Source organism: Lampetra planeri, chromosome 48 (genome assembly GCF_965212315.1).
Source record: "Lampetra planeri chromosome 48, kcLamPlan1.2.h2, whole genome shotgun sequence".
Taxonomy (NCBI): domain Eukaryota; kingdom Metazoa; phylum Chordata; class Hyperoartia; order Petromyzontiformes; family Petromyzontidae; genus Lampetra; species Lampetra planeri.
In genome coordinates this window covers 1,160,060-1,185,082 of record NC_136154.1, presented here as the reverse complement: position 1 = coordinate 1,185,082, position 25,023 = coordinate 1,160,060, and the positions used below count along the sequence as shown (strand labels likewise).

The 25,023-nt window shown below is 57.2% G+C and overlaps 4 protein-coding genes across 4 annotated transcripts; all 4 read left to right on the top strand.

The window, feature by feature from the left end:
- The first annotated feature begins 17,673 nt into the window (after positions 1–17,673).
- On the top strand, positions 17,674–19,032 carry LOC144733813 (histone H1.2-like). The gene has a single exon (XM_078615824.1). It carries the CDS (start codon positions 17,737–17,739, stop codon positions 18,397–18,399), a length of 663 nt encoding a protein of 220 aa, XP_078471950.1. The 5' UTR covers positions 17,674–17,736; the 3' UTR covers positions 18,400–19,032.
- A 456-nt stretch (positions 19,033–19,488) lies between these two features.
- LOC144733680 (histone H4) lies at positions 19,489–19,800 on the top strand. Its single transcript, XM_078615706.1, has one exon. It carries the CDS (start codon positions 19,489–19,491, stop codon positions 19,798–19,800), a length of 312 nt encoding a protein of 103 aa, XP_078471832.1.
- An 836-nt stretch (positions 19,801–20,636) lies between these two features.
- On the top strand, positions 20,637–21,118 carry LOC144733865 (histone H2B type 3-B). Its single transcript, XM_078615873.1, has one exon. The coding sequence runs from the start codon at positions 20,674–20,676 to the stop codon at positions 21,073–21,075; it is 402 nt and encodes a 133-aa protein (XP_078471999.1). The 5' UTR covers positions 20,637–20,673; the 3' UTR covers positions 21,076–21,118.
- Positions 21,119–21,914: 796 nt separating this feature from the next.
- On the top strand, positions 21,915–23,618 carry LOC144733679 (uncharacterized). Its single transcript, XM_078615705.1, has 2 exons — positions 21,915–22,311; positions 23,140–23,618. Exons 1-2 carry the CDS (start codon positions 21,915–21,917, stop codon positions 23,598–23,600), a joined length of 858 nt encoding a protein of 285 aa, XP_078471831.1. The 3' UTR covers positions 23,601–23,618.
- Positions 23,619–25,023: the final 1,405 nt, after the last annotated feature.

Sequence of the window (25,023 nt, the reverse complement as noted above, 5' to 3'; positions counted from 1 at the left end):
TGGCTGCCGAGAAAATCCAGCGGTACCTGTCTCGCACGGCGTGGTGGCAGCCAGACATGAGCTGCCCACGTCTTCCCTTTAACACCCTTGTCGAGCGCGCACGTAAGTGTGAAAGAATTCACAGCGAACGCGCGCAGCTCCGGGGGCTGGGACGAGAGCGCGCCATTGCGAGCCTGCTCTCGGAAGACGAGGAGGAGGAACAGGAGCTCGCGAGGACGGTAAGGGGCCGGGAAAGAGAGCCTCCAGTGTCCCGCGAGACAACCCCGGGATGGGTTGCCGGTATACAAACGGGTATAAAGGATGTCTCCGGCCAGGTAACCCAGATAGACAACAAGGTAAACCAAGTAGGTGAGGAAACGAATAAAAATATGACCCAACTGCAATCCTCCGTTGAGACCATCCGATCCGAAATGGGGGACCTAGACTCCACGGTAGGAGGGCTAACTGGAAGGATAGCCCGACTAGAAGCAGAGTATGAGCAACAGCGCACGGGGGGAGGAGGGAGTGGGCAGAAAGTTCGCCACAGAGCCGCCACTCCTCCCAGGACGTGTTATGTGTGCGACCGTCGAGGGCATCTCATGAGGGACTGCCCTCAGCTCGCCCGTGCGAGGCCGATGCATAGGTCAAACACTAAGCCCCCCCTAGAGAGGGGACCACCGGGGGATGAAATCGACGTAGACCCGACCCAAACCAGCTGTAATAATAATGGCGAGCGAGTGATCCATAAACAGGTTACAACGACAACACCCAAGGGCGCAGGGACCTCGGGCGATTGGCTGCGGGAGCTGGTGGCAGGGATAACGGGAGCCACGTCGCTGGTGGAAGGCCAGGTGAACGGGCAGCGCACCCGGATCCTGTTGGACACGGGCGCCGTGGCCTCTCTCATGAGCGCCGCGCACTGCAGCATGCTCGGGGTGGACGTGGGCTGCCTGCAGGCCCCGGATCGCGCGCTGCACACGGCAAGCGGAGCCGGGATGGGGTTGCTGGGGAAGGTCTCCCTCGAGGTCCGTCTAGGAAACCAGGTGTGCACACAGGAATTCTACGTTTCGAGTGTGTTGTGCCACGAGTGCATTGCAGGAACGGACCTCCTGGAAAAGTTGGGACTTAACGTACAGCCCCGGCAACGATGCGCTACGGTGGAGGGCAGCGGGGAGCGGATTCCGTTCCTAGGACAGGAGCCGAATCGCCCACGCTTCACACCCGTGGCCGCTACGCTGGTGTCGGCCGTCACCATCGGGCCTCTCGCCGAGATGCTGGTGCCAGTGGCAACCCTCTCCACCGACCCAACCCACCGACCATCGGGCGAGGTAATGCTGACTCCTCACCCGGAGTTGGCATCGCGATACGGGGTGGTAGGGTCAGCCACACTGGTAAACGCAGATGGGGGCCGGCTGTTTATACGTGTGTTTAACCCACACAGTACCCCGGCAATGATACGACGACGCACCCCGGTAGCCACCGTACACCCCCTGCACGCTCGCCACTCGAACGACTCGGTGTTCGCACTCTGGGCGGAGGACCCTGGCCGCCCCGAGGACAGCCAGGATCTGGCCTGGCGGGTCGGCCCGACCCCCCGAGCCGAGATTGTTCCCCTGCAGGATGCGTTACATGTGCCTTGGGCAGCCTTACCTAAGGGGGAGGCCGATCAGCTGCGCGGGTTATTGCGGGAGTACGCCGACGTGTTCAGTGAGCACGATTCGGACGTGGGCCGGACCGACCTGGTCAAGCACCAAATTGACACAGGTGCAGCCCGACCCATCAAACTCCCTGCATACCGAGTGGGCGCGCCTGAACGGACCCAGATCAAAGAGGCAGTCACGGATATGCTACGCGATAACATAATCCAGCCCTCCGCGAGCCCTTGGTCTGCCCCGGTGGTACTGGTAACGAAAAAGGACGGATCGACTCGGTTCTGCGTTGATTACCGAAAATTGAACGCAGTCACCCTCGGCGACGCTTTTCCCATCCCACGCATCGACGACACCTTCGACAGTCTCGCAGGAGCGCGGTATTTTTCCACCCTCGATCTGGCGTCCGGTTACTGGCAGGTGGAGATGACGGAGGAGGATCGGCCAAAAACAGCATTCACCACCCCGATGGGCCTGTTTGAGTTTCGAGTGTTGCCGTTCGGACTCACTAACGCGCCCGCGACGTTCCAGCGGTTGATGGAGTTGGTGATGCGGGGCTTGCAGTGGGAACAGTGCCTGATTTACCTGGACGACGTAATAGTGTTCAGTAGGTCGCTGTCCGAACACTGGTCCAGGCTGCGGGAAGTATTCCAGCGACTGCGAGCAGCCCATCTCAAGCTCAAGCCACGTAAGTGTTACATTGCGCAACGCGAGGTGGGGTACCTCGGACACCGAGTCAGCGAGGCAGGGGTGAGCACCGATCCCGAGAAGGTGCGTGCCGTAGTGGATTGGCCGCGGCCGAGAAACCTGACGGAGATCAGGTCATTCTTGGGTCTCGCCACTTATTACCGTCGATTTGTAAAGGGATTCAGTGAGATTGCACGCCCCCTCACCCAACTCACCTCCCCTAAGAACCCCTATCAGTGGTCGGAGGCCTGCCAGACGGCTTTCACCACACTCAAAGACCACCTCACCCACACCCCCACCTTGGCTTTCCCAGATTTCACCACCGATTTTATTTTGGACACTGACGCCTGCAGCAGTGGGCTGGGCGCGGTGCTGTCGCAAGTGCAGGGTGGGACGGAGCGGGTCATCGCATACGCCAGTCGGACCCTGAGCGGGGCCGAACTGAACTATTGTGTAACCCGTCAGGAACTGTATGCTGTAATTTTCGCGTGTAAACAGTTCCGACCGTACTTGTACGGCAGGAAATGTCGTGTGCGCACCGATCATTATGCACTGCAGTTCCTCCTTACATTCAAGGAACCGCGGGGGCAGATGGCTCGATGGCTGGCGCAGCTGCAGGAGTACAACCTGCAGATCGAGTACCGAGCGGGGCGAACACACGCGAACGCGGACGCCTTGTCAAGACGGCCCGCGGTGCGCGCTGAGACGAGGGAGGGAGACGCCTGCCCGTGCTTCACGGGGGGACGCTGCCGCCAGGCAGCAGAACCCAAGGAGCGCGCGGAAACTAAACTCCCCCCCCCGAGAGAGAGTGCAGTGTGCGCCGCAGGAACCCCTGCAGAAGGAGCCCGGGGACAGACGGATCATCCCACCCCAACCGGGCGGATCCAAGAGGATGTCGGCTGCGCCTTCCCGGGCTTGGACGACGAGCAGCTGCGACAAACCCAGCAGCGGGATCCGGATCTGGCGGCGGTGGAGGCGGCACTGCGAGAGAGGAAGGATGCACTACCAGGGCCCTGGAGCGGTTTGTATGCCCGGTTGTGTGTAGAAAACGGGGTGGTGAGGGAACTGGCCGACGCTGGGCAGCCGGGGTGCATCTGCGTTCCCGCCCATGTGCGACCCCAACTACTACGACTGGTACACGACCACCCGCTCGGGGGCCATGATGGGGAACGGCGCACCCGGGAGACTCTGCGTCGCCAGTATCTCTGGCCTAAATTAGCGCAAGATGTGGCCGCCTGGGTGCAGGGCTGCCGGGCCTGTCAGCAGTGTGGGCAAAAGCCGGCGAGGTACCAGGTACCCCTGAGGCCGTTCCGAGTCAGTCGGACGAATCAGTTGGTCGGAATCGACCTGCAGGGGCCCTTTCCACGATCCCACCGGGGCAACCGATATATTCTTGTAGCGGTGGAGTACTTCACCCGCTACCCCGTGGCGGTGGCTATCCCGGATAAAACAGCCCTCGTAGTGGCCCGGGCCTTCGTGGAAAACTACGTACTTAAGTGCGGGATCCCCGAACGAGTCATTACCGACCAGGGTAGTGAATTCGAGGCCGAACTATTCCAGGCGCTGTGCCGAGAGTTCGGGATCCAGAAGGACCGAACCACGGCATATCACCCCCAGGCGAACGGGATGGTAGAGAGGATGAACCAGACTCTGGCCGGGAAGCTTAAACGCATGGCGGCCGCGAATCAACAGGACTGGGACGAACACCTCCCCTATGCCCTGTTCGCCTACACCACCGCCGTTCACACATCTACAGGACAGACCCCGTTCCTAATGATGTTTGGTCGCGAGTCTCGCCTGCCCGCAGATCTGCTGTTCGGTGTCCCTCCGCCGCAACGGGAGGAAGGGAGCCACCCCGTGGAGCACTTGCTGGAGACCCTGCGAGGGGCCAGGGGCCGAGCCTACCCGCACGGAGAGGCCGCGCACCAGCGGCAAGAGCAGGGTGCCCGACCCCGTATGGAGCCCCCCTTCTACACTGCGGGCTCCGAGGTGTGGCTGTACACTCCCCGCGTCGGTGCCGGACAGGTGGGGAAGCTGACCACCTTCTGGCGAGGACCCTGGATTGTGAGACGGCAGATCTCACCATGGACGGTGCTGATTCAGGGAGGAGAGAGGGGCCGGGAGATGGTGGTCAACATCCGCCGACTGAAGCCGTGGCGAGCAGCCCCCGAGGGGGGGAGCCCCGCCGTCCAAGTACCCCGAAACCCCGGGGTCCCCCCACCCCCCGTGCCCGGGGGCCTCGCGCAGTATATGGGCCCCACGGAGCCCCGGGCTCCGAGGGGCCCCGGGCGGGGCCGGGGGCGACGAGGACGGCGACCCTTAAACCCCACCGCCTCTGAGTTTGTTCCCCAGCCCGCAGGTGCCAGAGACCGAGGGGAGCCGTTGGAATGGAGGAGGAGACCACCGCCGGAGCCCCAGGAGACGGAGCCGCCACCCCCGAGGCCAGCCACAAGGGCCGGGCGAATCCCGCGGACCCCGCGGCGATACCTCGTGGGGGCAACCCAGGCGAGGTGCTCCAGTCAACCCGGGACGGGGACTGGCACCCCGGGGGGCTATGTGGTGCCACAGCGACGGGGCCGCTCGGCCGAGCCAGGGAGCCGCCCGGCTTCCACCGCCGCACTGCCCCCCATCACCCCCCCCACATAAACACGCACCCGCACCCACGTAGGGCCTCGTGGTCGGGTCACCTACCCTGAGTTTTCACCCGAGGGCCCCCTAGGGGGGTTACCCCACGGTTTCTCAGGGCCAGGGAATTGGACAGGACCCTTCCCAGGCCAAGTAACACTGCGGCGCCGTGGGCGGATTTGAGATCGCACGACCATGGCGAGCTCAGAGAGCCCCGCAGTTAGAAACGCATACAAACACAAACACGGGTCAGCAAGGCAGATAGCTGGGATCAGGACCCGGGACGACTGATTGGTCGAAAGTTCAAAGGCCGGCGGGATCGCAAAAGAGCGGGAAATCCTAGGCTCAGGATTGGTCGAGAGACCAAGGCGGTCGGGACGGGGGCGCCTAGCCTTTGATGTGAATAGTTTAAAAGAAAACGCAGGGGCAGTAGGGAACTCTCTTCTTCTGGAGTTTGGACACGGGGTCAGCGACGAAGGAGTCATCGGGCGAGCCGCTAGATTGTCTGCAGGACGATCTGAGCGCCGCAAGGTCACCAAGGACTACAGACGGTATCGTGTTGCGCGCCTTACAACACCTCAGAGCGGAGGGTAGGATCCGTAGGAGAGGGTTAGTTCGGGGTAAGGACGAGTAGGAAAGCGGTTTAGCAGAGAGCGCAGCATAGAATAGGGCTACACGGCACCAGAGTGTGGGTTAGAAGCGCCTTGCTGTCCCGCACACACACACGGGTGGCTCGGTTGGTTAGCAAGGGCTAATAAAATCTCGAGCGTAGTAACAAAACCGTGTTGTTGGGTGTTTTTGGAACGTGGTATTAGCGTGCACTGCATTCGCGAGTGTGTGGTCGTTGTACGCATAAAGGCCGTGGTCTCTGTACGATTGTGCGGGTACGGAGGTGTGTGCGTTAACGCCCGGGGAGAGCACTTTTGGTGTGTTGGCGTGACTACGCAGCCGTGTGAGAGGAGAATCGTCCTTGTACGATATTTGTGTTGACGTGCACGCGCGAGTGGGGGAGGGGACGAGTCGTCGTGTCGGCGTGTGCCCCGCTTGCGTGCGCTCGCTACTTGCGTAAGCTCTCGGCGTGCGTAATCGGCGTGCCCAAGGTGCGCGATCGTAACGTGGGCGGCCAGCGCGGCGCAGAGCGGCGCAGGAGTGGGTATCGCGTGTGGAGCTGTATGCGTGTGTGCGCGCACGTTCACGACGTGTGTAACACAGGTGCGCGATCCTAACGTGAGTGGTCAGGGTTGGGTGAGTGCCGTGCAGAGCTGTGTGTGGGTGTGCGCGTGCGTGGTTATCCATGCCTGCTACGCGGACCCGCGGTGGAGGGGAATCCTCGGGTGACGGCTCCCACACCCTGGGTGAGGAGCCTAGCGGCGGTTCGCTTAGCAGCGGGGGGGCGATTGATGATGTTAGTCCGGCCGTTAGTATTATCGAGGGAGGGATCTCGGGGGCTAGCGACCCCTACATTCCTCCTCGTCACGCGTGCCAAAACGCTGATCGAGTCGGCGCATCAGCTCCTCTAGCTGTGTCTGTGCGCTCGCGGGTAACGCTTCTACAAAATCGGCTGCCCGCCCATCAAGATTCATATTAAGTTGACGTACTGCCTGCACGTCCGTCCATCCATTAATTTCCTTAGCCCCTAAGAGATTGCGGGCGAATGCCTTCCACGAAGGGGCCCCCCTGCCGGTAAATATTAGTCTTATTTTAGCGTGAGGTAACGCGGGGGTCCGTACCGCTTCTGACACCAATTTGTGGGGTCGCTAGCCCCCGAGATCCCTCCCTCGATAATACTAACGGCCGGACTAACATCATCAATCGCCCCCCCGCTGCTAAGCGAACCGCCGCTAGGCTCCTCACCCAGGGTGTGGGAGCCGTCACCCGAGGATTCCCCTCCACCGCGGGTCCGCGTAGCAGGCATGGATAACCACGCACGCGCACACCCACACACAGCTCTGCACGGCACTCACCCAACCCTGACCACTCACGTTAGGATCGCGCACCTGTGTTACACACGTCGTGAACGTGCGCGCACACACGCATACAGCTCCACACGCGATACCCACTCCTGCGCCGCTCTGCGCCGCGCTGGCCGCCCACGTTACGATCGCGCACCTTGGGCACGCCGATTACGCACGCCGAGAGCTTACGCAAGTAACGAGCGCACGCAAGCGGGGCACACGCCGACACGACGACTCGTCCCCTCCCCCACTCGCGCGTGCACGTCAACACAAATATCGTACAAGGACGATTCTCCTCTCACACGGCTGCGTAGTCACGCCAACACACCAAAAGTGCTCTCCCCGGGCGTTAACGCACACACCTCCGTACCCGCACAATCGTACAGAGACCACGGCCTTTATGCGTACAACGACCACACACTCGCGAATGCAGTGCACGCTAATACCACGTTCCAAAAACACCCAACAACACGGTTTTGTTACTACGCTCGAGATTTTATTAGCCCTTGCTAACCAACCGAGCCACCCGTGTGTGTGTGCGGGACAGCAAGGCGCTTCTAACCCACACTCTGGTGCCGTGTAGCCCTATTCTATGCTGCGCTCTCTGCTAAACCGCTTTCCTACTCGTCCTTACCCCGAACTAACCCTCTCCTACGGATCCTACCCTCCGCTCTGAGGTGTTGTAAGGCGCGCAACACGATACCGTCTGTAGTCCTTGGTGACCTTGCGGCGCTCAGATCGTCCTGCAGACAATCTAGCGGCTCGCCCGATGACTCCTTCGTCGCTGACCCCGTGTCCAAACTCCAGAAGAAGAGAGTCCCCTACTGCCCCTGCGTTTTCTTTTAAACTATTCACATCAAAGGCTAGGCGCCCCCGTCCCGACCGCCTTGGTCTCTCGACCAATCCTGAGCCTAGGATTTCCCGCTCTTTTGCGATCCCGCCGGCCTTTGAACTTTCGACCAATCAGTCGTCCCGGGTCCTGATCCCAGCTATCTGCCTTGCTGACCCGTGTTTGTGTTTGTATGCGTTTCTAACTGCGGGGCTCTCTGAGCTCGCCGTGGTCGTGCGATCTCAAATCCGCCCACGGCGCCGCAGTGTTACTTGGCCTGGGAAGGGTCCTGTCCAATTCCCTGGCCCTGAGAAACCGTGGGGTAACCCCCCTAGGGGGCCCTCGGGTGAAAACTCAGGGTAGGTGACCCGACCACGAGGCCCTACGTGGGTGCGGGTGCGTGTTTATGTGGGGGAGGTGATGGGGGGCAGTGCGGCGGTGGAAGCCGGGCGTCTCCCTGACTCGGCCGAGCGGCCCCGTCGCTGTGGCACCACAGAGCACATCAGCTCAGGGTTGTGGCCGGTGTTAGCTGATAGTAAGCAAAAAAGTACTGGTAAACGCTGGGGATGTCAACACTCGGTAAAGTATAATATTACTTGTCAAATAAGATGGTACAAATATGTGTAGTTAAATATTTTTTACATGGTTAATAACATCTTTCCAATGATTACTCATTCGTGTTACTTAGTGCAGTAAATACGTGTTACTTATTGCAGTAAAAACAACCCATCGGATGAACCATCCTGCGCTCCTAGAATATCAACTCTGTCGGTGCATTAAACGTAAGATTATATATTTTCTTTAAACATTCGACTGCAGAGTCACTTGAGTTGAATTTGAGTGGTGATGATTGTGCACCTGTGGTGCCACAGCGACGGGGCCGCTCGGCCGAGCCAGGGAGCCGCCCGGCTTCCACCGCCGCACTGCCCCCCATCACCCCCCCCACATAAACACGCACCCGCACCCACGTAGGGCCTCGTGGTCGGGTCACCTACCCTGAGTTTTCACCCGAGGGCCCCCTAGGGGGGTTACCCCACGGTTTCTCAGGGCCAGGGAATTGGACAGGACCCTTCCCAGGCCAAGTAACACTGCGGCGCCGTGGGCGGATTTGAGATCGCACGACCACGGCGAGCTCAGAGAGCCCCGCAGTTAGAAACGCATACAAACACAAACACGGGTCAGCAAGGCAGATAGCTGGGATCAGGAACCGGGACGACTGATTGGTCGAAAGTTCAAAGGCCGGCGGGATCGCAAAAGAGCGGGAAATCCTAGGCTCAGGATTGGTCGAGAGACCAAGGCGGTCGGGACGGGGGCGCCTAGCCTTTGATGTGAATAGTTTAAAAGAAAACGCAGGGGCAGTAGGGAACTCTCTTCTTCTGGAGTTTGGACACGGGGTCAGCGACGAAGGAGTCATCGGGCGAGCCGCTAGATTGTCTGCAGGACGATCTGAGCGCCGCAAGGTCACCAAGGACTACAGACGGTATCGTGTTGCGCGCCTTACAACACCTCAGAGCGGAGGGTAGGATCCGTAGGAGAGGGTTAGTTCGGGGTAAGGACGAGTAGGAAAGCGGTTTAGCAGAGAGCGCAGCATAGAATAGGGCTACACGGCACCAGAGTGTGGGTTAGAAGCGCCTTGCTGTCCCGCACACACACACGGGTGGCTCGGTTGGTTAGCAAGGGCTAATAAAATCTCGAGCGTAGTAACAAAACCGTGTTGTTGGGTGTTTTTGGAACGTGGTATTAGCGTGCACTGCATTCGCGAGTGTGTGGTCGTTGTACGCATAAAGGCCGTGGTCTCTGTACGATTGTGCGGGTACGGAGGTGTGTGCGTTAACGCCCGGGGAGAGCACTTTTGGTGTGTTGGCGTGACTACGCAGCCGTGTGAGAGGAGAATCGTCCTTGTACGATATTTGTGTTGACGTGCACGCGCGAGTGGGGGAGGGGACGAGTCGTCGTGTCGGCGTGTGCCCCGCTTGCGTGCGCTCGTTACTTGCGTAAGCTCTCGGCGTGCGTAATCGGCGTGCCCAAGGTGCGCGATCGTAACGTGGGCGGCCAGCGCAGCGCAGAGCGGCGCAGGAGTGGGTATCGCGTGTGGAGCTGTACGCGTGTGTGCGCGCACGTTCACGACGTGTGTAACACAGGTGCGCGATCCTAACGTGAGTGGTCAGGGTTGGGTGAGTGCCGTGCAGAGCTGTGTGTGGGTGTGCGCGTGCGTGGTTATCCATGCCTGCTACGCGGACCCGCGGTGGAGGGGAATCCTCGGGTGACGGCTCCCACACCCTGGGTGAGGAGCCTAGCGGCGGTTCGCTTAGCAGCGGGGGGGCGATTGATGATGTTAGTCCGGCCGTTAGTATTATCGAGGGAGGGATCTCGGGGGCTAGCGACCCCCACAAATTGGTGTCGGAAGCGGTACGGACCCCCGCGTTACCTCACGCTAAAATAAGACTGATATTTACCGGCCGGGGGGCCCCTTCGTGGAAGGCATTCGCCCGCAATCTCTTAGGGGCCAAGGAAATTAATGGATGGACGGACGCGCAGGCAGTACGTCAACTTAATATGAATCTTGATGGGCGGGCAGCCGATTTTGTAGAAGCGTTACCCGCGAGCGCACAGACACAGCTAGAGGAGCTGATGCGCCGACTCGATCAGCGTTTTGGCACGCGTGACGAGGAGGAAGCAAAATCGGCCTTAGAGGCGCGCCGTCGCCAACCTGGCGAAGATCTCCGTGATTACGCCGAGGATGTGCGCGAGTTAACAAAGATCGCACGCCCGGGGTACGCAACTGAGGTTATTGAGGAACTGGCTGCCGAGAAAATCCAGCGGTACCTGTCTCGCACGGCGTGGTGGCAGCCAGACATGAGCTGCCCACGTCTTCCCTTTAACACCCTTGTCGAGCGCGCACGTAAGTGTGAAAGAATTCACAGCGAACGCGCGCAGCTCCGGGGGCTGGGACGAGAGCGCGCCATTGCGAGCCTGCTCTCGGAAGACGAGGAGGAGGAACAGGAGCTCGCGAGGACGGTAAGGGGCCGGGAAAGAGAACCTCCAGTGTCCCGCGAGACAACCCCGGGATGGGTTGCCGGTATACAAACGGGTATAAAGGATGTCTCCGGCCAGGTAACCCAGGTAGGTGACAGGGTAACCCAGGTAGGTGACAGGGTAACCCAAGTAGACAACAAGGTAACCCAAGTACGGGCACACATGACTGCGCTGGAGACAATGGTAGAGACGGTCCAGGCCGAGGTAGGAGGATTAACTGGGAGGATAGCCCGACTAGAAGCAGAGTATGAGCAACAGCGCACGGGGGGAGGAGGGAGTGGGCAGAAAGTTCGCCACAGAGCCGCCACTCCTCCCAGGACGTGTTATGTGTGCGACCGTCGAGGGCATCTCATGAGGGACTGCCCTCAGCGCGCCCGTGCGAGGCCGATGCATAGGTCAAACACTAAGCCCCCCCTAGAGAGGGGACCACCAGGGGATGAAATCGACGTAGACCCGACCCAAACCAGCTGTAATAATAATGGCGAGCGAGTGATCCATAAACAGGTTACAACGACAACACCCAAGGGCGCATGGACCTCGGGCGATTGGCTGCGGGAGCTGGTGGCAGGGATAACGGGAGCCACGTCGCTGGTGGAAGGCCAGGTGAACGGGCAGCGCACCCGGATCCTGTTGGACACGGGCGCCGTGGCCTCTCTCATGAGCGCCGCGCACTGCAGCATGCTCGGGGTGGACGTGGGCTGCCTGCAGGCCCCGGATCGCGCGCTGCACACGGCAAGCGGAGCCGGGATGGGGTTGCTGGGGAAGGTCTCCCTCGAGGTCCGTCTAGGAAACCAGGTGTGCACACAGGAATTCTACGTTTCGAGTGTGTTGTGCCACGAGTGCATTGCAGGAACGGACCTCCTGGAAAAGTTGGGACTTAACGTACAGCCCCGGCAACGATGCGCTACGGTGGAGGGCAGCGGGGAGCGGATTCCGTTCCTAGGACAGGAGCCGAATCGCCCACGCTTCACACCCGTGGCCGCTACGCTGGTGTCGGCCGTCACCATCGGGCCTCTCGCCGAGATGCTGGTGCCAGTGGCAACCCTCTCCACCGACCCAACCCACCGACCATCGGGCGAGGTAATGCTGACTCCTCACCCGGAGTTGGCATCGCGATACGGGGTGGTAGGGTCAGCCACACTGGTAAACGCAGATGGGGGCCGGCTGTTTATACGTGTGTTTAACCCACACAGTACCCCGGCAATGATACGACGACGCACCCCGGTAGCCACCGTACACCCCCTGCACGCTCGCCACTCGAACGACTCGGTGTTCGCACTCTGGGCGGAGGACCCTGGCCGCCCCGAGGACAGCCAGGATCTGGCCTGGCGAGTCGGCCCGACCCCCCGAGCCGAGATTGTTCCCCTGCAGGATGCGCTACATGTGCCTTGGGCAGCCTTACCTAAGGGGGAGGCCGATCAGCTGCGCGGGTTATTGCGGGAGTACGCCGACGTGTTCAGTGAGCACGATTCGGACGTGGGCCGGACCGACCTGGTCAAGCACCAAATTGACACAGGTGCAGCCCGACCCATCAAACTCCCCGCATACCGAGTGGGCGCGCCTGAACGGACCCAGATCAAAGAGGCAGTCACGGATATGCTACGCGATAACATAATCCAGCCCTCCGCGAGCCCTTGGTCTGCCCCGGTGGTACTGGTAACGAAAAAGGACGGATCGACTCGGTTCTGCGTTGATTACCGAAAATTGAACGCAGTCACCCTCGGCGACGCTTTTCCCATCCCACGCATCGACGACACCTTCGACAGTCTCGCAGGAGCGCGGTATTTTTCCACCCTCGATCTGGCGTCCGGTTACTGGCAGGTGGAGATGACGGAGGAGGATCGGCCAAAAACAGCATTCACCACCCCGATGGGCCTGTTTGAGTTTCGAGTGTTGCCGTTCGGACTCACTAACGCGCCCGCGACGTTCCAGCGGTTGATGGAGTTGGTGATGCGGGGCTTGCAGTGGGAACACTGCCTGATTTACCTGGACGACGTAATAGTGTTCAGTAGGTCGCTGTCCGAACACTGGTCCAGGCTGCGGGAAGTATTCCAGCGACTGCGAGCAGCCCATCTCAAGCTCAAGCCACGTAAGTGTTACATTGCGCAACGCGAGGTGGGGTACCTCGGACACCGAGTCAGCGAGGCAGGGGTGAGCACCGATCCCGAGAAGGTGCGTGCCGTAGTGGATTGGCCGCGGCCGAGGAACCTGACGGAGATCAGGTCATTCTTGGGACTCGCCACTTATTACCGTCGATTTGTAAAGGGATTCAGTGAGATTGCACGCCCCCTCACCCAACTCACCTCCCCTAAGAACCCCTATCAGTGGTCGGAGGCCTGCCAGACGGCTTTCACCACACTCAAAGACCACCTCACCCACACCCCCACCTTGGCTTTCCCAGATTTCACCACCGATTTTATTTTGGACACTGACGCCTGCAGCAGTGGGCTGGGCGCGGTGCTGTCGCAAGTGCAGGGTGGGACGGAGCGGGTCATCGCGTACGCCAGTCGGACCCTGAGCGGGGCCGAACTGAACTATTGTGTAACCCGTCAGGAACTGTATGCTGTAATTTTCGCGTGTAAACAGTTCCGACCGTACTTGTACGGCAGGAAATGTCGTGTGCGCACCGATCATTATGCACTGCAGTTCCTCCTTACATTCAAGGAACCGCGGGGGCAGATGGCTCGATGGCTGGCGCAGCTGCAGGAGTACAACCTGCAGATCGAGTACCGAGCGGGGCGGACACACGCGAACGCGGACGCCTTGTCAAGACGGCCCGCGGTGCGCGCTGAGACGAGGGAGGGAGACGCCTGCCCGTGCTTCACGGGGGGACGCTGCCGCCAGGCAGCAGAACCCAAGGAGCGCGCGGAAACTAAACTCCCCCCCCCGAGAGAGAGTGCAGTGTGCGCCACAGAGACCCTCGCAGGTGGCACTGAGGATCCCGTCGACCGCCCGGCAAGCGCGGGACCCGCGGCTCGGGACCCGATCGGACGGACCCAGGAGGACGTCGGCTGTGCCTTCCCGGGCCTAAACGACGAGCAGCTGAGACAGACCCAGCAGCGAGATCCGGATCTGGCGGCAGTGGAGGCGGCACTGCGGGAGGAAAAGAGCGCCCTACCAGGACCCTGGAGCGGTTTGTATGCCCGGTTGTGTGTACAGAACGGAGTGGTACGGGAGTTAACCGAGGCCGGCCAGCCGGGGTGTATCTGTGTTCCTGCCCAGGTGCGACCCCAGCTGCTACGACTGGTACACGACCACCCGCTCGGGGGCCATGATGGGGAACGGCGCACCCGGGAGACTCTGCGTCGCCAGTATCTCTGGCCTAAATTGGCGCAAGATGTGGCCGCCTGGGTGCAGGGCTGCCGGGCCTGTCAGCAGTGTGGGCAAAAGCCGGCGAGGTACCAGGTACCCCTGAGGCCGTTCCGAGTCAGTCGGACGAATCAGTTGGTCGGAATCGACCTGCAAGGGCCCTTTCCACGATCCCACCGGGGCAACCGATATATTCTTGTAGCGGTGGAGTACTTCACCCGCTACCCCGTGGCGGTGGCTATCCCGGATAAAACAGCCCTCGTAGTGGCCCGGGCCTTCGTGGAAAACTACGTACTTAAGTGTGGGATCCCCGAACGAGTCATTACCGACCAGGGTAGTGAATTCGAGGCCGAACTATTCCAGGCGCTGTGCCGAGAGTTCGGGATCCAGAAGGACCGAACCACGGCATATCACCCCCAGGCGAACGGGATGGTAGAGAGGATGAACCAGACTCTGGCCGGGAAGCTTAAACGCATGGCGGCCGCGAATCAACAGGACTGGGACGAACACCTCCCCTATGCCCTGTTCGCCTACACCACCGCCGTTCACACATCTACAGGACAGACCCCGTTCCTAATGATGTTTGGTCGCGAGTCTCGCCTGCCCGCAGATCTGCTGTTCGGTGTCCCTCCGCCGCAACGGGAGGAAGGGAGCCACCCCGTGGAGCACTTGCTGGAGACCCTGCGAGGGGCCAGGGGCCGAGCCTACCCGCACGGAGAGGCCGCGCACCAGCGGCAAGAGCAGGGCGCCCGACCCCGTATGGAGCCCCCCTTCTACACTGCGGGCTCCGAGGTGTGGCTGTACACTCCCCGCGTCGGTGCCGGACAGGTGGGGAAGCTGACCACCTACTGGCGAGGACCCTGGATTGTGAGACGGCAGATCTCACCATGGACGGTGCTGATTCAGGGAGGAGAGAGGGGCCGGGAGATGGTGGTCAACATCCGCCGACTGAAGCCGTGGCGAGCAGCCCCCGAGGGGGGGAGCCCCGCCGTCCAAGTACCCCGAAACCCCGGGGTCCCCCTACCCCCCGTGCCCGGGGGCCTCGCGCAGTATATGGGCCCCACGGAGCCCCGGGCTCCGAGGGGCCCCGGGCGGGGCCGGGGGCGACGAGGACGGCGACCCTTAAACCCCACCGCCTCTGAGTTTGTTCCCCAGCCCGCAGGTGCCAGAGACCGAGGGGAGCCGTTGGAATGGAGGAGGAGACCACCGCCGGAGCCCCAGGAGACGGAGCCGCCACCCCCGAGGCCAGCCACAAGGGCCGGGCGAATCCCGCGGACCCCGCGGCGATACCTCGTGGGGGCAACCCAGGCGAGGTGCTCCAGTCAACCCGGGACGGGGACTGGCACCCCGGGGGGCTATGTGGTGCCACAGCGACGGGGCCGCTCGGCCGAGCCAGGGAGCCGCCCGGCTTCCACCGCCGCACTGCCCCCCATCACCCCCCCCACATAAACACGCACCCGCACCCACGTAGGGCCTCGTGGTCGGGTCACCTACCCTGAGTTTTCACCCGAGGGCCCCCTAGGGGGGTTACCCCACGGTTTCTCAGGGCCAGGGAATTGGACAGGACCCTTCCCAGGCCAAGTAACACTGCGGCGCCGTGGGCGGATTTGAGATCGCACGACCACGGCGAGCTCAGAGAGCCCCGCAGTTAGAAACGCATACAAACACAAACACGGGTCAGCAAGGCAGATAGCTGGGATCAGGAACCGGGACGACTGATTGGTCGAAAGTTCAAAGGCCGGCGGGATCGCAAAAGAGCGGGAAATCCTAGGCTCAGGATTGGTCGAGAGACCAAGGCGGTCGGGACGGGGGCGCCTAGCCTTTGATGTGAATAGTTTAAAAGAAAACGCAGGGGCAGTAGGGAACTCTCTTCTTCTGGAGTTTGGACACGGGGTCAGCGACGAAGGAGTCATCGGGCGAGCCGCTAGATTGTCTGCAGGACGATCTGAGCGCCGCAAGGTCACCAAGGACTACAGACGGTATCGTGTTGCGCGCCTTACAACACCTCAGAGCGGAGGGTAGGATCCGTAGGAGAGGGTTAGTTCGGGGTAAGGACGAGTAGGAAAGCGGTTTAGCAGAGAGCGCAGCATAGAATAGGGCTACACGGCACCAGAGTGTGGGTTAGAAGCGCCTTGCTGTCCCGCACACACACACGGGTGGCTCGGTTGGTTAGCAAGGGCTAATAAAATCTCGAGCGTAGTAACAAAACCGTGTTGTTGGGTGTTTTTGGAACGTGGTATTAGCGTGCACTGCATTCGCGAGTGTGTGGTCGTTGTACGCATAAAGGCCGTGGTCTCTGTACGATTGTGCGGGTACGGAGGTGTGTGCGTTAACGCCCGGGGAGAGCACTTTTGGTGTGTTGGCGTGACTACGCAGCCGTGTGAGAGGAGAATCGTCCTTGTACGATATTTGTGTTGACGTGCACGCGCGAGTGGGGGAGGGGACGAGTCGTCGTGTCGGCGTGTGCCCCGCTTGCGTGCGCTCGTTACTTGCGTAAGCTCTCGGCGTGCGTAATCGGCGTGCCCAAGGTGCGCGATCGTAACGTGGGCGGCCAGCGCGGCGCAGAGCGGCGCAGGAGTGGGTATCGCGTGTGGAGCTGTATGCGTGTGTGCGCGCACGTTCACGACGTGTGTAACACAGGTGCGCGATCCTAACGTGAGTGGTCAGGGTTGGGTGAGTGCCGTGCAGAGCTGTGTGTGGGTGTGCGCGTGCGTGGTTATCCATGCCTGCTACGCGGACCCGCGGTGGAGGGGAACCCTCGGGTGACGGCTCCCACACCCTGGGTGAGGAGCCTAGCGGCGGTTCGCTTAGCAGCGGGGGGGCGATTGATGATGTTAGTCCGGCCGTTAGTATTATCGAGGGAGGGATCTCGGGGGCTAGCGACCCCCACACACCGTGCCTCGATCTTGTTCAAGGCGCGCGACCCTTCTGCAGTGCGTGAGCTACTCACCTCTTGCCACGTAAAATGTTAAACTTTCTATTTAATGTCGGTTAATTTTGAGTAAATTTCTTCAGTTTGTTGTCCATCTGAAAATCCATATATTTATTCATTTCAAAGTTCGATTAAAACGTCCAGTTAAAAGTTCGGTGACAAGGGACTGTTGACATGGCGCGCAGTCCTCACCATAGCGCGAGAGGAGGAATCGCGAGCGCGCGAGGCAAAACTTAAATAGAAAATATTTCGTTGGAATTAAATATGAGTAGTCTGTTGAAGCATCTTGTCTTGCAAAAAATTCGAGTGCGTTTTAAATAGTGTTCATCAGTAACACTTTTGAAAACCGACAATCGTCATAGCATGCCCTGACCGAACAATGTCTCCCAAATGTTGGTTGTTCACTTGTTTTGAATTATAATTTATATCGTGAGCATTGTCGTATATTGCATAAGTAACGTACATTAAAGAAGTGATCTTCGTGATAATGTATCAACTAGATGCATGTAAGTATGAACGTTACGGGAGTAATCGAGCCCAAAGGCAGGCGTGATAAACACAGTGAGTATGGTGGCAACTCCCTCACCAGAGCTGAGTTCTGGATGATCTCAGCGACGTCCGCATTCAGTACGCCGCTTCTATAATAACCTCGGGCCTGGAGAACACTCGTTTCGAATTCGTGAGAGCGCTGATTTCGATTTCAAAGAGGCGAGGCGATAAAAGCGACGTCTTGAGATGGCGGAAACTGCTCCTGCTCAACCACCAGCTGCGGCTACTTCAGCGCCTAAAAGCCCCAAGAAGAAGCGCGCCGCTCCAAAGGCCAAGAAGGTCGGCCCCAGCGTGTCCGAGCTCATCCTCAAGGCTCTGGCCAGCAGCAAGGAGAGGAACGGCGTGTCTCTTCCTGCGCTCAAAAAGTCGCTTGCTGCCGGAGGATACGACGTGGAGAAGAACAATGCCCGCGTGAAGTTGGCCATCAAGAAGCTCGTGGCCAAAGACGCCGTGGCGCAAGTGAAGGGCAGCGGCGCGTCTGGCTCTTTCAAACTCAACAAGGAAAAGGCTGCCGCAAAGGCGAAGCCCAAGTCGTCAACGGCAAAGCCCGCAGCTAAAAAGCCCGCGGCAGCCAAGAAGGTGAAGAAGCCCGCGGCAGCCAAGAAGACCGCGCCCAAGAAGTCTCCCAAGAAAGCAAAGAAGCCCGCGGCTGCCAAGGCGGCCAAGAGCCCCAAAAAGGTGAAGTTGGCTGTTAAGCCCAAGAAGGCGGCGAAGAGCCCAGCCAAGCCCAAGGCTGCGAAGCCCAAGGTCGCTAAGCCCAAGACCGTCAAGGCCAAGGCCGCCAAACCCAAGGTGGCCAAGCCCAAGAAGGCCGCGGCCAAGCCCAAGAAGACTGCGCCAAAGAAGTGAATCCGATCGGACGACGCTCGATTCACTCCACCTCAACGGCTCTTTTCAGAGCCACCCACTTAGTTAAAAAAGTGAACCAGATGCTGCTGCGCTTCCATTAGTTCATCGGTAACACATGACAGTGTATTACGTTGCTGTTGAATGCGTGCCATATTCTGTAAGTCAAACCCATTTACGGCGTGGCGATGGTTGCTCGCCTTGCCTCGGCCCTGATCAAGGAGCTCGACGCTTGGTGCAGTTCAATCGTGAGGATTTGTGTAGATTGGATAAGTTACGTACATTCGCCAAATTAACTATAACATTTTACCCACTCGATGTGTTTTAAGCATTGATGTGATGGGAGTAATCGAGCCCGAAAGCAGGGATCACAAACACAGGCGAGGCGGGTGGCAGCTCCCTCACTCGAACGGAGTGCAGAGTAATCTCAGCGACGTCCGAATTATGTGTTGCACCTCTTCATTCCGTCATCATGTTACTGGTGCCAAATATGGAATTTAGTCTAAAAAGGTATTGATTCCAGACAGCTTTACTCAATTTGCCTTCATTCGCTCGTTCTCGCCTTTTCACTTTGTTTTGTAAACATTGCGGTGCACCATCTAAACTTCTCTATTAAAATTAATTTCTATACGTAAATATCGCATTGTTTGCAATGTCTTTCTTACTTTGGGAGAACTAGTTGGTGACGTTCACTCAACTATTGTGTTGGAAGCCGTTTAGCTTCACACGATTATAAAGTTAGTTCATCTTGTTCACTTGAAAACAAGACCTTACACCGATTATTCACTCCACGTGCAATCTTGCAACAGATCGCGTTCCTCTCGCGTTCGCTGCGGGTGTGCCAATATCATTACAGAGTGCTTCGAAGAAGGGTCATTGCCCAAAACGTCGCATATTATACATGTCAAGGAAGTGTTATTGACGACAGTGGAGGGTTTTCTTCGTCACAGAGGTTAAAGGTCTAAGGTTTAAGGCGGAGCCATCGCGGAGGGCAGGGGTGGTCGGTGACGTCACCACGCTTCGGGTATAAAGGCGGCTGCTGCTGCAAGCTGAGCGCGCAGTCTCTCGCGAGCTTTGTCAGAAGTAGTCGGAATGTCTGGACGCGGTAAAGGCGGTAAGGGGCTCGGCAAGGGAGGCGCAAAACGCCATCGCAAGGTGCTGCGCGACAACATCCAGGGCATCACCAAGCCCGCCATCCGCCGCCTCGCTCGCCGCGGCGGTGTGAAGCGCATCTCGGGCCTCATCTACGAGGAGACCCGCGGCGTCCTGAAGGTCTTCCTTGAGAACGTCATCCGCGACGCCGTCACCTACACGGAGCACGCCAAGCGCAAGACCGTCACCGCCATGGACGTGGTCTACGCCCTCAAGCGCCAGGGCCGCACTCTCTACGGCTTCGGAGGCTGAGCGCCCATCTCTCGCACACTAAGCCAACCCAAAGGCTCTTTTCAGAGCCACCCACCTCTTCGAAACTGCTTGCGCCAGTGTTGCCAAACACTTTCTAAATGGAGCACATGTCCTGGGTTGTTGCGCGCCAATTCCTCGTGAGCGTGGTGGACGTTTGCTTGTTGAGTTGGCGAATCTTCATCTGCTTCCACATGAATGAAAGAAATCATGATATTCACGACACGTCACATTTAACAAGGCGTAATTCTTGAACGCGTTAATACAGTACCCATTTCTGGTATTTTTGCGTTAATTATTTCCAGCTGCAGCCGATTCCGATATTACGTGGAGCATTTGGCGCCACAATCTTACAGCACACTCGTCCTAATTGACGTAGCGTGCCGGAATGCTAATCTCCACCTGTACAGCACAACAGCGAAGTTATTTTTCTCCACCGAGCGCTTGTATTTTTCCAAATTGCGTTCTTAAAACGCCCGTGCGCCGTATTAGACGAGTGGTGAAACAATCCCTCGTAAGAAACAAAAAAACCCACGCTCAAAACACAATATACTGTATTGGGTTTTCCAGTCATCCTTATTAAAACAAAGGCAATGGCCATGGCTGCAATTCACTAATATACATGTTTGGACATTACATTGTGTTATATTCACAAGTCCTTTTTGCAGTAAAAACGATATTAAAGTGAGCATCGCGTCCGCGTTTCTCATTGGAGGCTGATGGAGAGGGATGGTACTAAAAGAGCCACTCAGCAGCGCCGCGCACTACGATCCTCTGATTTGCATCTCGCCTCCTATAAAAGGAGCTCATCGCCCGACCGACATCCACATTCGCTTCCCGTCTGTTCTGACCTGAAGCTGCCTACAACGCGTCGACATGCCCGATCCTCCCGCATCAAAGAGCGCTGGGCCGGCCAAGGTTCCTGCTCCCAAGAAGGGCTCCAAGAAGGCTGTGACCAAGGCAACGCGCAAGGATGGCAAGAAGCGACGCCACCGCAGGAAGGAGAGCTACGCCATTTACATCTACAAGGTGATGAAGCAGGTGCACCCCGATACCGGCATCTCGTCCAAGGCAATGAGCATCATGAACTCGTTCGTCAACGACATCTTCGAGCGCATCGCTTCCGAGGCGTCCCGCCTGGCGCACTACAACAAGCGCTCCACCATCACTTCTCGGGAGATCCAGACCGCAGTGCGACTGCTGCTCCCCGGCGAGCTGGCCAAGCACGCCGTGTCGGAGGGCACCAAGGCCGTCACCAAGTACACAAGCTCCAAGTGAAGCCTCGACTCCACCATTAATTACAAAGGCTCTTTTCAGAGCCACCCACCTCTCCGAACCTGCTTGTACCAGTCCTAGCAGGAGTACAAAACGAAACTTCCAACAAAGCCCCGGTTCACGCGGGGACATTGTTCGCTCATTGAGTGAAGTGGAGAGATCGAACGCATTTTAACATGTTTCCACGTGAATAAAAGCGATAACAATATTCATGGCACATCATTCACCAGCAGGCATTTCTTGGACTTGATTGTCCATTGATTTCATCTGCAGCCCATTCAGATATTACATTGGATATTTGGCGCCAAAACCTTGCAATGCAATATTTAATTCGTGGTTGTTTTTTCGGGCAGGAACTAACATTTTGCACGTGTACATATATGTAAAAGTAAGCGCCTAGCATGGATGACTCGTGCAGTATAATTGATCATCATCTCAATGCCAAGAGAATATATATCTATTCCTGTGATCACCTCTTTCCGACATTTTTACGTATTACTGTTTCCAATGAAGTGCAGTTTCTTCACACTTTATTTAGATCATGCAGAGCACTGTAAAGTTGTTTTCGGAAAGGTGTTTGCTTGAGAAAAGAACATCCGTTAAAGACATCGACGGCGCTCAAACGGTACTACTGCATCGTGATGCGGCATTCTGAAATGATCCAAACTGTGAACATTTTGTTGATTAAGAAGAGTTGACGACTCGAGATCATTGCACGCTGCCAACCAATCAGCACGCTCTCCTTCTTCGCACGTCACGACTCCGCTGACCAGTGAGCGCGCGCTCTGGGCTACATAAGCCGCCTTCTCCCCGCCTGTGAGAATCTTTGCCCTCACCAAGCCATGGCTCGCACCAAGCAGACGGCTCGCAAGTCCACGGGCGGCAAGGCCCCCCGCAAGCAACTCGCCACCAAGGCGGCCCGAAAGAGCGCTCCGGCCACGGGCGGCGTCAAGAAGCCTCACCGCTACAGGCCCGGCACCGTCGCTCTGCGCGAGATCCGCCGCTACCAGAAGTCCACCGAGCTGCTCATCCGCAAACTGCCCTTCCAGCGCCTCGTCAGGGAGATCGCGCAGGACTTCAAGACCGACCTGCGCTTCCAGAGCTCCGCTGTCATGGCTCTGCAGGAGGCCAGCGAAGCGTACCTTGTCGCGCTCTTCGAGGACACCAACCTGTGCGCCATCCACGCCAAGCGCGTCACCATCATGCCCAAGGACATTCAGCTCGCCCGCCGCATTCGTGGCGAGCGCGCTTGAACGCCCAGCTCGGCCCTCAAAGCACAACACAAAGGCTCTTTTCAGAGCCACCACTTACTCATGAAAACGCTTCCATGTGTGTCCTTCAAAGTTCGGGTGCCGGAAACCTTCGTTTGCTGGTCACGGCTCTCACGAGTCGTCAGGCGTAAGCGACAATGAAGTTCATTTTCTATACCCCGCCGCTCATATTTTTCAACATCACACGTTGGTGTCGTGTATAAGCGTTGGGAAACCATGTTTACATAATGTACAACAAAAGGGTTATTTTGGTTAAATATATTAACTATTAAACCCAAAGATATTGGTTTATGTTGTTTCAAGCCCGAGCTGATAAGAAGTTCACATTTTGCAAACTAAGAGACTGAATTATTCACGCACATATATTTTTAGGCATTGCCCGAACAGGCGGTTAAAGGAAAATATATATACACCGTATAGGCACGTGGGCGATCAAGCACGAGCTCAAGGCTATCACAATGATTTCTTATAACCAATGCGGTCCCTCAAAATGATGATTATAATCAATAATACATTGATATTTGCGGAATCCGCTTATAAGTTTGACTTGCCAGCACGTGCCCATAAATTAACTCTATCATGCTTAAAACTTGAACCTATTAAGTACGTGTATCGCATTGTTTCATTCATAAGATGCGTGTCCGCATTAAAATATATATGGATACAAATAATTAAAGTCAACATCGAATCCTCGCGTCCCGGCTTTTCATTGGTGGCTCAAGGAGAGGGCGGGACTCGACCGAGAGGAGCCAATCAGCAGCGGCGCGCTCTACGATCCTCGTCTCCGCTATAAAAGCCGCTCCGGTGGTGCGTGTCAACGTCACAAATCGTTCGTACTTTGTCTCCAGTGCTTTTTGCATCCTAGGTCCCTTAACAATGTCTGGACGCGGCAAGACCGGTGGCAAGTCTCGCGCCAAGGCAAAGTCCCGCTCTTCCCGCGCCGGCCTGCAGTTCCCCGTGGGTCGCGTTCACAGGCTGCTCCGCAAGGGCAATTACGCCCAGCGGGTCGGCGCTGGAGCACCCGTCTACCTGGCCGCCGTGCTCGAGTACCTTTCTGCCGAGATCCTCGAGCTGGCTGGCAATGCCGCCCGCGACAACAAGAAGACGAGGATCATCCCCCGACACCTGCAGCTCGCCGTGCGAAACGACGAGGAGCTCAACAAGCTCATGGGCGGCGTGACTATCGCCCAGGGCGGTGTGCTGCCCAACATCCAGGCCGTGCTGCTGCCCAAGAAGACCTCTCAGGCAAAGAAGTGAACGCGCCGCCGCCTCTACCACCACAACAACGGCTCTTTTCAGAGCCACCCACTTACTTGCAAAGAGCTTGGACAGTCGTACACAGGAGTTTTGTTATACTGGTAGGAACGAAATGGACCAGACCACCAACAGATTAATGTGTCCGTCCGTCAACATCGCCCCCTACTGCAAACATTTGGCATGACCCTACGAAAACCTTTAGACTCAGTGACGCTATCCTGGCTAAACAAGTGTAACATTCCCTTATAATTCCCTCAGCTTTTAATTAAAACATTTAAATTAATGAGGCTTTCCTGGCTAAACACGTGTAACATTCCCTAATAATTCCCTGAGATAGCTTTTAATTAAAACTTTGAAATTAAATAAAACAACTAACAGCGCCCTAATAATTCCCTGAGATAGCTTTTAATTAAAACTTTGAAATAAAAAAAAAACTCACAGCGCCCTAAAGCCTACAGCTAGGCCTAAAGCCTAGAACTAGGCCTGAAACTCTCCATTCGTGTCGTACCCCCGCGTGTGTGAAAGGGAGTTATGTTTAACAATGTTACATTCCCTCATGTTTTTAAATAGAAACATTTAAATTTAAAGCTTTTACATGAATCATTAAAACATTTAAATTAAAAATTAACTCACAGCGCCCTAAAGCATACAGCTAGGCCTAAAGCCTAGAACTAGGCCTCAATCTCTCCCTTCGTATCGTCCGATTAGGTGTAGCAACATCGCCCCCTACTGCAAACACTTGGCAGGACCCTACAAAAACCTTTTGACTCAGTGGGGCTTTCCTGGCTTAACAAGTGTAATAATACATTATGTTTATATTATTTGGTTATTCGTTCCTACCAGCCCACCCCGCAGGGTCCTGTTTAATAAGGACACCGTCGTCGAGTTGCCCTCGTCCCAAATTGCTCACAATTAAACGAATGCTCTGCTCATTCCAGATACCCTTTATGTCTAATTTAGGAACGGTATTTGAGCAGCATTCCAACATTGCATCAATCATGGAACATGGTTTAGAATAAATTGGGATGCCTATTGGAAGAAAGAATCGTGTTTTTTAAAGAATAAAACTCGCTCTTTTTGAGCGGTCAGAAAAGGGATCAAATGAGCACATCAGCTCAGGGTTGTGGCCGGTGTTAGCTGATAGTAAGCAAAAAAGTACTGGTAAACGCTGGAGATGTCAACACTCGGTAAAGTATAATATTACTTGTCAAATAAGATGGTACAAATATGTGTAGTTAAATATTTTTTACATGGTTAATAACATCTTTCCAATGATTACTCATTCGTGTTACTTAGTGCAGTAAATACGTGTTACTTATTGCAGTAAAAACAACCCATCGGATGAACCATCCTGCGCTCCTAGAATATCAACTCTGTCGGTGCATTAAACGTAAGATTATATATTTTCTTTAAACATTCGACT